The sequence below is a fragment of the Castor canadensis genome, chromosome 5 (assembly GCF_047511655.1).
Source record: "Castor canadensis chromosome 5, mCasCan1.hap1v2, whole genome shotgun sequence".
NCBI lineage: Eukaryota > Metazoa > Chordata > Mammalia > Rodentia > Castoridae > Castor > Castor canadensis.
In genome coordinates this window covers 84,530,565-84,542,944 of record NC_133390.1, presented here as the reverse complement: position 1 = coordinate 84,542,944, position 12,380 = coordinate 84,530,565, and the positions used below count along the sequence as shown (strand labels likewise).

At 37.6% G+C, this 12,380-nt stretch overlaps 1 protein-coding gene across 4 annotated transcripts in view; it reads left to right on the top strand.

The window, feature by feature from the left end:
* Nucleotides 1-12,380, top strand: part of Map3k13 (mitogen-activated protein kinase kinase kinase 13) — a 160,417-nt gene that overhangs the window by 109,091 nt on the left and 38,946 nt on the right. For all 4 annotated transcript variants that reach the window (XM_074073606.1, XM_074073605.1, XM_074073604.1 and 1 more), the window contains 2 exons: nt 2,119-2,678; nt 8,341-8,524. In XM_074073606.1, the coding sequence (XP_073929707.1) occupies nt 2,204-2,678; nt 8,341-8,524 (659 nt within the window). In that variant the 5' untranslated portion in view covers nt 2,119-2,203. The remainder of the gene's footprint in view (nt 1-2,118; nt 2,679-8,340; nt 8,525-12,380) is intronic.

The window sequence follows — 12,380 nt, the reverse complement described above, 5'->3', positions numbered from 1 at the left end:
CTGACTGAAACTTAGTAACCTGTTAACTACCTTTCTCCGTCTCTATCCCCTATACCCTCCCCACCTCTGATAACCAGCATTCTACTCTCAACTTCTGTATCAGCTATTTGAGATTCTGTATATGAGTGAGATCATATCGTACTTGTTTTTTCTGTACCTCACTTATCTTACTTAGCACATTTTCATTCATGTTGTCAAAAATAATGGGATCTCATCCTTCTTATGACCAAATAATATTCCATTTCATATATGTACCACATTTTCTTTATTCACTTATCCATTGATAGGCATTTATGTTGTTTACCTTTCTTGTGAATAATGCTACAGTAAGGAGTAAATGCTACCCAAGAGTGGGACTGTTTTTCATAATGGCTGTACTAATTTACACTACCACCAACACACTTACACACTTGTAATTCCTTATGCACTTGTAAGGGTTCCCTTTTCTCCACATTGTTGCCAGCACTTTATATCTTTTTGGTAATAGTCATCTGCATTGAGGTGAGTTGATTCCTCATTGTGGTTTTGATTTGTACTTCCATGATGTTTGGTGATTAGAATTTTTTCACATACTTATATTTGTATGTCTTCTTTTGATAAATGTCTAGTCAGATCTATTGCCCATGTTTAATCATATTATTTGTTTCATGCTGTTGAGTTGGATTCTTTATATGCTCTGAATATTAACCCCTTATCGGATGCAAAGTTTGCAAACATTTCCTCCCATTCTGTAGGTTGTCTCTTCACTGTGTTAGGTTGTTTCCTTTGCTGTGCAAAAGCCTTTTAGTTTAACATAATCCCATGTGTCTATTTCTCATTTTTTTTCAACTTGAGAGTCTTACCTTACTTTGAACAAATTTAAGGTTCATTTCACATGATCTAGGTAATCTAGAACAAATCCATATTTTCAAAGGTTGCATGGCCTCAAGAAAATTTTGCTAATGGGCAGATCAGAAGCAAAGAACAGGCTTAAAGAGCTGTGTCACCCAGATTTAGCTCAGGACAATAAAAAGTTTATATCTCGGGAATTTATCTTGTCCCAGCCACAAAACATTTATCTACAATAGCTTAATGACTACAATAGCTTTAGAAAGTAAAGCAATGTTCCAGTGGATTAAACACTAAAGCAAAGAGAAAGGATAAATTGTAACTTATAATAACACAAATATATGTATATCAGAATGACTTGATTTCCCTTGTAGAAAGGGAAATCATTTTCTTGATTGAAAAAGATAATAGATATTAATACAGAATGCTTGGAATACCTTGAAAATCATAACACTCTAAACCATTCTCATATCTAACCATCTAAAATTAACTATTGTTAATTCTTTGGTTGGATGTATACGTCCAGTCTTTTTTTGGGTATGTGTGCTTGTCCTTTTAAATAAAAATTTCAAGCTAATGTTTTAGATATGTATGTGTGTATGTGTGTGTGTATATATATATATATATATATATTTCTAAACCTCTTTTGTACTAATATGTCATGAACATTTTCTCCCATGTCAGTAAATATGTTTCCTTTCTTTTTTTGTTGGTACTGAGGTTTGAACTCAGGGCTTCACACTTGCTATGCAAATGCTCTACCACTTGAACCATGCCTCCAACCCAGTAAATACTCTTTTCAGCATAATTTTTCATTGGTGCACAGTATCCCCTCATGTGGAAAGAAAAATCTCCTTTTAAACCCTACCATTGTTTCAATGTGGGGGGTTGGGGGGGTACTGGGATTTGAGCTCTGTTCATGCTTGCTAGGCAAGTGCTCTGCCATGTGAGCCATGCCTCTAGCCCTTTTACTTTTAGGGTTTTTGTCTTTGTTTTTTTTAGACAAGGTCTTGCATTATTGCCTGGGCAAGCCTAGACTGCAGCCCTCCTACCCATGTCCTCCTGCATAGCTGGCTTCACTGGCACATGGCATAATGCTCTGGCTATTTGCTGAGATAGGGTCTCACTAACTAGCCTTGGGCTAGCCTCGAACCATGATCCTCCTGATCTCCACCTCTCATTTAGCTTGGATAACAGACGTGAGCTCAGTGTTTTTATTATATAAACAGAGGTGTAGCAATGTAGTTATGAAAGAAATAGTGGTCTCATGCCCTCCTCTTGTTTCTCCAGGTTTTTGAGCCCTCTCTTGCTGCAGACCTCTGTTCTCCTAATCCTCTGAATAGCATCTCAGGACCTCGGTCACACTCATGGCACGATGGCCAATCCTCAGGAGCACTTGAGCTGCTCCTCTGCTCCACATTTACCCTTGAGTGAAAACCAAACCTCCAGTGGACTACAAGATGAACTTAGAGCCATGGGGACTCACCCTTCACCGAAGCTCCTCGAGGACCAGCAGGAAAAAGGGGTTGTACAAGCAGAACCAGTCGACAGCATGAACAGCCCCATCACCACCACAGTGTTGACCAGTGTAAGCGAGGATTCCAGGGACCAGTTTGAGAACAGTGTTCTTCAGCTAAGGGAACAAGATGAGTCAGAGATGGCTGTACCTCAGGGGAACAGCAACACTGTGGATGGAGAGAACACAAGCGGAACTGAAGACATCAAGATCCAGTTCAGTAGGTCAGGCAGCGGCAGCGGGGGGTTTCTGGAAGGACTCTTTGGATGCTTACGACCTGTATGGAATATCATTGGGAAAGCATATTCTACTGACTACAAACTCCAGCAGCAAGGTAAGCTACAGTTTGGACTTGGAAATATTTCTTGCATAAACACATCGCCATCACTACCACCACCAATGACAACAACTGGATAACTTTTGACATGTGGATAAATTAAAGAACTAGGTCAGATGAATGCCCTATTTGTTTCCAATAGACCTTCTGGATGGAACAGATTGACATTTGGTGGATATTTTTGGTTAGAGCCTATCTTTTGTGGTCATCTACTCTTAATGGTGCTCAAAGTAGAGTACATGGGATTATAAGAGGAAAATATTAGAGCTCCTGTTCAATTTCATCATTTAAATTTTCTTTTTTTTTTTGGTGATACTAGGGTTTGAACTCAGAGCTTTGTGCTTGTTAGGTAGGCATTCTACTTCTGCCTCCAACCCTTCATTTAAAATTTGTTTTCAGAAATTCTTTGAATATATTTGATATTTTAATGTAGTTGTACAGATATATAAGTAAATTACATAATGGGTGTGCATTTAAAACTTTTTTACTGATAATCTATGTAGTCAAAAAGTCTAATGTCCAAAGCCAGGCACCGTGGTATGCACCTGTAGTCCCAGCTACTTGGAAGCTGAGGCAGGAGGGTTACTTAAGTCTAGTAGTTTGAGACCAACTTAAGCAACATAGTGAGATTCTATCCCAAAAAAAAAGGAGAGAGAGAGGGAGATTTGATGGTCATTGGACTAATTAAAAGCCAGACAGAAGCCACATATTAAAGGCCCTACAGATTACAGGACTGCCTAGATTATAGTAAAAAGCAGTTCTTATCTTACTATAGAGGCATAGAAAGCTCATACTTAAAAAAAAAAAAGAAGAAACTAACCAGTTTTGAGAAGCATGTAATTTCTAGATTCCACAGCTTTAAAAAATTTTATTAGCATAAATTAATTGTACAAAGGGGCTTCATTGTGTGTTTACATACACACATACACACATACACACACACACACACACACACTAGTATATAGCCCGGGCAGGTCTCAAACTCATGATCCTCCTGCCTCAGCCTCCTGAGTGCTGTGATTTTAGGCCTGCACCACTGTACCCAGCTTAAATATAATTCTTCAGGATCATTTTTAATGGATACATAATATTAAATTATCTAAATGTGCCAATATTTACTTAAGCAATCTCCTGTTGCTCAATACTTAATTTGACTGTATTTTTAGTGATTTTGAGCCACATTGCAATAACATTTATTACTTTATTTTGTGCATATGTTTGATTAGTCCTTGGGATAAATTCCTAGAAGAAGAATAGTTGTATTAAAGATCTGTTGTTTTTACAGCTTTTGATATGTATCTTTGTAGCCTGATCTTTAAATGACTCAATGTTTGAGTTCTCTCATCAAGAAATCCTGGAAAGAAAAAATGTGGACCAAAATGAGATTGTTTTATTTATTTTATGACTGAATTTCAGATTCTGTGACCCTCCCTTAAAAGTCTGTTCATCTCTTTTAGTCAAGACTATTGACAGCTTCTCCATAAAAGCCTGATGACATTAGTTGCATTAATTCTTTTCCCTATGCATTCTGGTTTTCCTATGTTAAATAGTTTATTTTAAAAATTAAGAGCAAAGATGAGCACAAAAAGGGAAATAAAAATTACTTGTCATCCCACATTCCACTCTTAATAACTGTATTTTACTTATTTATATATTTACATATTTATTGTGCAGTGCTGGGGATTGAACTCAGGGTCTCATACATGTGAAGCAAGCACTCTACCACTGAGCTATACCTGTTCTTTGTTCTCTTCTTAGACACAAAACCTATCCCCTTATATAATAAACTGCATTTGGTTTTTGGGGTCTTCACTTGTCCAGTCTCATACTTATTTTGGTGATAATTTGGAGTTCTCAGAATCCAAATACATCATTGAGGTTCAGACTCGTAGAGTGCCAACAAACATATCCTGTATGTCTGCTAAAAGGAACCTTTTAATTTTTTTATTGTTCTACAAATTTGCATTTAATTTGTCTTTCAATTGATTGTGTGACTTTCAGAAGGGCTTATTTCAAGAATAATTAAGACACAGACTTGGGTACAGCAGGTGCCTGACCCTGCAGCAGATTGCAGGATATCCTACTGAGGCTGGTGCTGCTGCCGGCCTGAGAAGAGATTTACCATCCAGAAACTGATTGTCATGTTTTCCTTGTCAGCCCTGGGATCAGGAAACTAATCTTTAATCCCACATCACAATCAACCAAAGGATAATACATGTAACAGATGTGTCCCTACATTTGGTGCTTATGAGAAAATTTCACTAGAGTTTTTAAATTAATGATATCCTTATCTCTCTTTTATTTTCTTTTATTTTTGTTGTGCTGGGTGGGGTACATTGTGGCATTTACAAAGGTTCTTACAATGTATCGAATATATCATACTTGAATTCGTACCTTCCACTGCTCTCCTTCATCCCCCGCTCCCCCAATTCCTGGAATACTTACAACAGTATCATTTTTGCATTTACGTACATGTGTATACACTATTTGCACTGTATTCATCCTCCTACCCCTTTCCCCGCCACCCCTCCCCTTCCAGCTGTGCCACCCCTCCCCCAAACCTGTTCTACCTTCCTGTTCTCTGATTTTGTAGAAGAAAAAACATAAAAGATAAAAAGAGAAGCATGATGTTTTTGCTAGTGTGAGATAAAGATAGCCACACAGGAAGATTCCTTGTGTTGTTTCCATGCATATATGTATTTCAGCCCCAATTAGTTCATCTCTTCTGGTCCTCTTCACTCTTCCCTAGTCCCCTTCCCATGATGACCCCTGCCAGTTTAAGATTTCTGTATTCATTCCTGCATGTTGATAGTGAAGCCCAAGTAAGGTACCATGTGTTGACTGAACAAACCTGAGTAGCACAGGCCTGAGCTACCATTGGTAGAGAAAAATTTTGTTTGTGAGTGCCAAATGCGTCATTCATTTACATTTTAATAATCTACTTACTTCTATTTTTATAAAAATACTTAATAGGTATTATTTCTAAAAATATAATAATTAAAATGTAAGCATCATAAACCAATATGAAAAGAAGGAATTATTTGACAAGTTATTTTGGAATCACTAAATGTCAATATGGATCCCATCTGAAAAATAACTAAAGCAAAAAGGTCTGGAGGTGTGGCTCAAGTGGTAGAGCAGTTGCCTAGCAAGCACAAAGCCCTAAGCAAATCCCAGTACTACGGAAGAAAAAAAGAATTATAATGGAAACTATAACTAGATGGAGAATACAAAATCTGTGAAAAAAGTAGAAAGATACATATCACATAAAACATTTACATAGCTGTAAACATGAACAAAAATTAGAAGAGAAGAAGACAAATGGATATGAAATGAGATTTCAAATACTATGTTTTCCCAATTTGTCTAATGTTTCTGATATGTAATCATAGATAAAAATTGAGTAAATTAGACAAATGCATGTCTTTTTTAAAAAGACCCTTATGTTGGGCTAACTTTAGTAGCTGTATTATGATGGATTTCCATAAAGTTGATTATTGGCATATCACCCAGTCTTGTTTTTGCCCTGGAATCCAGCAGTAGTACTTTATGCAGTCTCCAGACTGGCCAAATGACACTATTTATTCATCACTGGACCCCTAATAAGGCAAATTCTCTTACAATATGTCATCAATCTCTGTGTACTGTGTGTGCTGCTCAAATAAGCCTATGGGATGAAAGCGATTTCACAAGTCACTGAATATTTGTCACAGAAGCCCTGAAGATATTTAAAACAGTCCTACCTCTATCTGCCTGTTTCTTCCCACATCTCACTTGGTGTTATTTGTTCCTTTGGTGATTTTATGTTTGTGAGCTATTTGTATTTTGGAAAGAGTTGCTTTTATATCACATCTGTTCATTTTCAATAGAACAGAGACTGGTTCTTTTTTGCTTTTTGTTTTTTGGTTTTGCTAAACTGGTGCTTGAACTCAGAGCCTTGCACTTGCTGGGCTTACCAGGCAGGTGCTCTATCACTTGAGCTACTTCACCAGAGAGCAGAAACTTTCGATGTTGCTTATATCCAAAGAATGGGGTGAATGTCCATGCTACAAACCATCTTCAGTACAGTTATTTTCCTGCTTATGTAGTTACGTTTTGAAGGTCAAGTTTTCACCATTGTAATGAGAAACCACATTTTCTTGAGAACACAGAGATTTCTTTTAAGGTAGAGAAACTTAGAGAAGAGGGACGTGCAGGTCACTTTTAGATACTAATGAACTCTTTCTGCTCTTGCTTCATTAATATAGTAGACAGTAAGTTGATTTGCTTTCAAGACCAGAATATCTTCAAAGCTAACTTAGTACAACTTTGTTTTGTGTTCTGCAACGAATGAGCGAGTGACCTTTCAGTGATCGGGTGAGAATCTCTCATAACCTTTACCATTGTCATCATTTTTCTCCTCTCTGTGGGGCTCCTCTCTCTTTCATGTCCATTTCTTGCCTGTGATAATGCCCTGGTAAGAGGGGGGCAAGGAAGAGATTAGATATGCATATTGACCAAATTTTTGAGGTGTTTTATTTTAAATAGCATGTTATTTATTTTAAAAGTGGTATAGGCTGATGGTAAAAAAAAAAATTTGATAAAGAAACATAACATGCATTACCAGTAATACCACCACTTAAAATTGACCTCTATTAAGTTTTTGGTAACAAAAAATTAAGCAAAAAGAAAAAGAGAAACTTGACAATACTGCAACTTCGTAGATGACATACTGTGACTAGTCACTGATGGCCCTTTACAGCTACTTCATAAAAGGCAATGTGGGAGGGCAGAGTAAACACTGCCCATGGAATTGGCCAGTTCTGGGATTCCCTTAGCCCAGTTCTGCCGTGACTAGCCATATGGACTTGGACAAATTTACTTAACTACCGTATGCCTTTGTTTTCTCATCTTTAAATAAATATAATAGTAAGGCCAGATTTGTAGGGTTGTTGCAAGGATTAAATATATATGTAGAGTAATATGCTAGTTTCTGGTATATAGCAAGTACTCAATATTATATAACTCTTTTTTTGTTGGTACTGGGGTTTGAACTCAGGGCCTCATGCTTGCTAGACAGGCACTCTACCTCTTGAGCCACTCCACCAGCCCTGCAAGTACTCGATAAAAGGTAAATGTTAACATAAGTATTATACACAACTAGGTATATAGTGTTGCAAATTTATTCAGCAAGGATTCATTAAGCATCTGTACTCAAAATCCAAACACGAATAAAACAGCATGTATAATGGGTGATGGGATAGGGTAGTGGTATAGAGACATTAGGAAAGTTGACCAAACATGCAAGCTTAAGGTGAGGAGGCGAGATTGCAGGAGTGTTTGTATATGTTTTGTTTGGAGGAGACTACATTGGAGAGCTCTAACCTGCTTGATTTCAGCAGTTAAAAACCAGTACAAGAGCTGGAAGCATTCAGTTGCCCACCAAGCAACTCAGTTCCTACCCAAGTACCACTAAAAAAAAACCTGCCTCAAATTAATATACATCAAAATCTGATCTCTAGAACCAAAGCCCAACAAACGGTTGTATGTTTTGGTGGGAGTCAGAGGATAAGGGTCATTCCAGGTGATGATGAAGTTGGTATGTTTAAAATGGCCTATAGAATGGTCCCTGGGCAAATTCCAAGATCTCTTCAAACTAATTTCTCACTTGTGTGCCTAGATACTTGGGAGGTGCCATTTGAGGAAATCTCAGAGCTGCAGTGGCTGGGTAGCGGAGCCCAGGGAGCTGTCTTCCTGGGCAAATTCCGAGCAGAGGAGGTAGCCATCAAGAAAGTGAGAGAACAGAATGAGACGGACATCAAGCATCTGAGGAAGCTGAAGCACCCTAACATCATCGCATTCAAGTAGGTCAAGACTTTTTTTTTTTAAATAGGTATTTTCTTTCCCCCAATCTATACACATATGTTCCTATCTTGAGAGACATTTCAAAAACACTTGTTAGCTGGGCACGATAAGGCATATCTATAATCTCAGCACTCAGGAAGATTGTAAGTTCAAGGCTAGTCTGAGCTACATAGTGAGACCTTGCCTTAAAAACAAGCAAACAAATATCACCACACCAACACAAAACACTTAATAGACTTAGCACTGTGCTAGGTGCTTTGGATGGGTCTTAAAGCACTATTAAATCTGAGTCATGTCCTTAAGCATTTTTTGATCTAGGAGATCATTTTGCCAAAGCATGCACTGCATGGGGCAGAGAAGGAGGAACTAGATCCCTGCTGGGCAATCATATCTTCTGATCAACCTCATTTATTAGTGGGATGATAGCGGTCACTTTGTGACATTCTGGACATCTCAAAATTCAGTTAGAAAAAAAAAAGAAAGTTAGGTCAGGAAAAATAGCTCAAGCCTATAATCCTAGCTACTCAGGAGGCAGAGATAGGGAGGATCACAGATCAAGGCCAGCCCTGACAAAATGTTCATGAGACCATCCCCATTTCAATCAATAAAAAGGTGGGTGCAGTGGTGCATGACTGTCATCTCAGCTACTCTGGAGGCATAAAGAGGAAAATCATGGTTCAGGCAGCCAGGGAATAAAGCGAGACCCTATCTCAAAAATAACAAAAGGGCTGGGAGCATGGCTTAAGTGGTGGAGACTGCCTAGCAATCTCAAGGCCTTGGGTTCAACCCCAGTACTGACAAAAAAAAAAAAATCTAACGTGAAGTAATCAGAATAATTAGTCCTTATGTATTAACTTTTTAAATATTAACTTATGATGGATACAACTGATAGCCTCAAGTTTTGCTACATTCCTTTTCTAGTGATGCCAAACATAGCTCTCTGTGAAGAAAGTGTGATATTAAGTTATATGCTATATTCATTTCACAAAGTGGTTGTTTTTGAGAATATGTAGACATATCTTTCTAATCTAGACCATTATTTTCTTAATATTGACTGGGAATTCCTAACAGGAGGGGCAAAGGTAAATTTGTGAACATCACCAAACTTGGAAGTACTGAACTCTAAATGTATGAAAGCTCTTCAGCCTGAACCTTTCCCTCGAGTTCTCTCCCTTTTAAGCTTTATATGTTCCTATAGGCTTGAATAAGTGCTTAATAAGAACTTACTTGAGTAAGTTCATTTGACTTTAGAGGAGGGAAGATGAAAAATAGGAATTGTAGCCCTCGTAGTTTGAAAATTTGGAAAACAGAGCTTCTGGCATATTTGATGTGTATTTTTCATTCCTAGAAAAGCATAACCAATATGAATATAGTTATACAGTATTGTACGTTGCTTCTCTAAACTAGGAGCTTTCCTATCAGTCCCAAGAGGGGGATCCTTCCTCTGTTAAACTATCATTGTGAAGCTAAAAATGTCATGTGATAAGTCTTAATTGGAAACATATTCTTAAAGTAGGGAATAGAAATCTGGGGGTGTAGGTTTTATAGAAATGTTTTAAATGAGTACTGATGTTAAAATTTAATTCACTTACAATACCCCTTATAGAAAGGGAAAGACATGAAAAGAAGCATAAACTGGCATACTAAGAAACTGAAGGAAGTGGATTTGTTTCTTTGTCCTTTGCACATTCATGCAGAGGACATGGAAGAGACCTATAACTGCTGCTGTAATTCTATCAATGGTTGCCCTAGTAGGGCTAGGTGAATAAGGGACTAAAATGATAAATGCAATAGAGACTATAATTTTTTCAAAGATGATAAGTTTCAAAAGTTAACAGGAGTATTACTTTAAACAGACAGATTAATGGAGGCCACCTTCTTTATTTCATTTGATTTCACTGAAAGGATCACATTTTCAGCATGCTATGCCCTCCTAAATGGAAGAATGGGCCAAGAACTTTTAAACTCAGATCACTAGGATATTGGGTTGAGACAAAGAACATTCTATAGCTTAGCACTTTCTAACCTCCTGAAATGATCTAGCTGTGTGTTCCAGTTAAGAGAGCTATCAGGAGAATGCCCTGGGTAATGGAAAGTAGAAATGCATCCTAAGAGCATGGAGGAGCGTGAAGCTTTCTTCCTTCTTTTCTTTTGCTTCTTCCTTTTTCTTCCATCTTTTCCCCATCTTACCTTCTACCTGTATATGCAGCTTTCAGCACTGTTGGACAAGTATGGCTGTGCTAGTGCCCAGTTCTTTAAGCTGAAGATACTTGAATGGTCTGTACCCCTACATGGAAAACAATAGTGAGTCTGTGTCCCTGGCCCATTACACCACGTTCTTGGGGCATTGTGCAGTGTTACGTTAGCAGCCTTCTGTACCATGTGTTGCTTGGCCAATGAATCACATTCAGGACGTCTGGAAGATGTGAGGACATGATTGGATTTTAGTGCATCTCTCTGAATACTGATTTCTGTGTTTACAGCTTCTTTTAAAGTTAGTAAGAACCATGTACAGAAAGGGAGTGCAAGATAAGAATACTATAGTCTTGTCTTTTTTCTTCTATTTTTTTGGGGGGGTAAATTGATTTAATATAGGAGGAGACTGTATAAAATGGAGAAAGAAGTTCACCTAAGAGGGCAAACACCCTTCCCACGCAGAGGGTCCATATGTTTTTTTGCAGAAGTTAAGTGGCTGAGGACCACTCTGCAGGTCACCCCGACCCTGAGGTTCTTGGAGTCAAACCCATGGGCAAGAACCTTCCTAAGGAAACTGTTTCTTCTCCAAAAAAAGTAAAGCATCACAAGCAAACAAAACTCAAAACTAAGAGACAATCAAAGTAAACTATCTTTAACCTCTTGTACTTTGCCAGTACCCCAACTGTCCCACTACTGAGGCAGGGTTGGCTCATTCCTTACACCAATATATATATATATATATTTTTTTTAGTAATCTTTTAAGAAAACCCAACCTGACTGTTCCTAATGATATTCAATGCCAAGGGAAGAAAAGGTAGCAATTAGAAGTGATTATAAAGCTGTTATTTATAGCTACTCAGAAGCCTTGTCATAGTAGAAAGCTGATGGAATGATTGCTTCTCATTCGTCAGTCAAGAGAGATGAAAAGGTTATAATACATCACTGCTAGACCCTTTCTGTCTATGTTTGTGTAACAAATTAAAATAGTGAGCACCTTCAAACAAATATTTGCCTTAATATGTCTAAGTGCATTGCATTATTCCTACCCTCTTCATAGTTTCTCTGCAATAATAAGTAAAGTATCTATTTATAGATACTGTATACTTGTGCTCCACTGAAGTTTACCAAAAATCAAATAACAGAAACTTCAAATTATTTTTTCATTAAAAATCAAGGTAGGAATTCTAGGTAGCATCGAAAATGATAAGCTAGTAATCGAAAATGATAAGCTAGTAATCAAAATAGCTTTGTGGCATTTGACAGGCACATCAAGGAAGGAAAGTGGAGACAAATTAAACTTCTGCATAACCTACTGTTTGTTAGAAGATCTTCGCATGACGGGTGCCTCGAGCCATGGCCTCTAAATTCTTTCATCACTTACACAGCCTAAAAGATAGAACATGAATTGGTAGCTGCTAAAGACTTCAATTGGATGTCTTGCAGACAGTACTCTGTTAACCTCTCTAGAAAGTTTCAAAGGAAAGTGTATATACCCTTAAGACATGGAACATGGAAATTTACATAAGATAATTTTTCTTCTCATCTTGAGAACAAACTGTGTGAAGTAGAGTTAATGTGGTTATTCCCACTTTTATGAATTAATGGTATATAGGTAATATGAATCCAAAATATGCTTGCATATCCAGAAGTTTAAAAGAT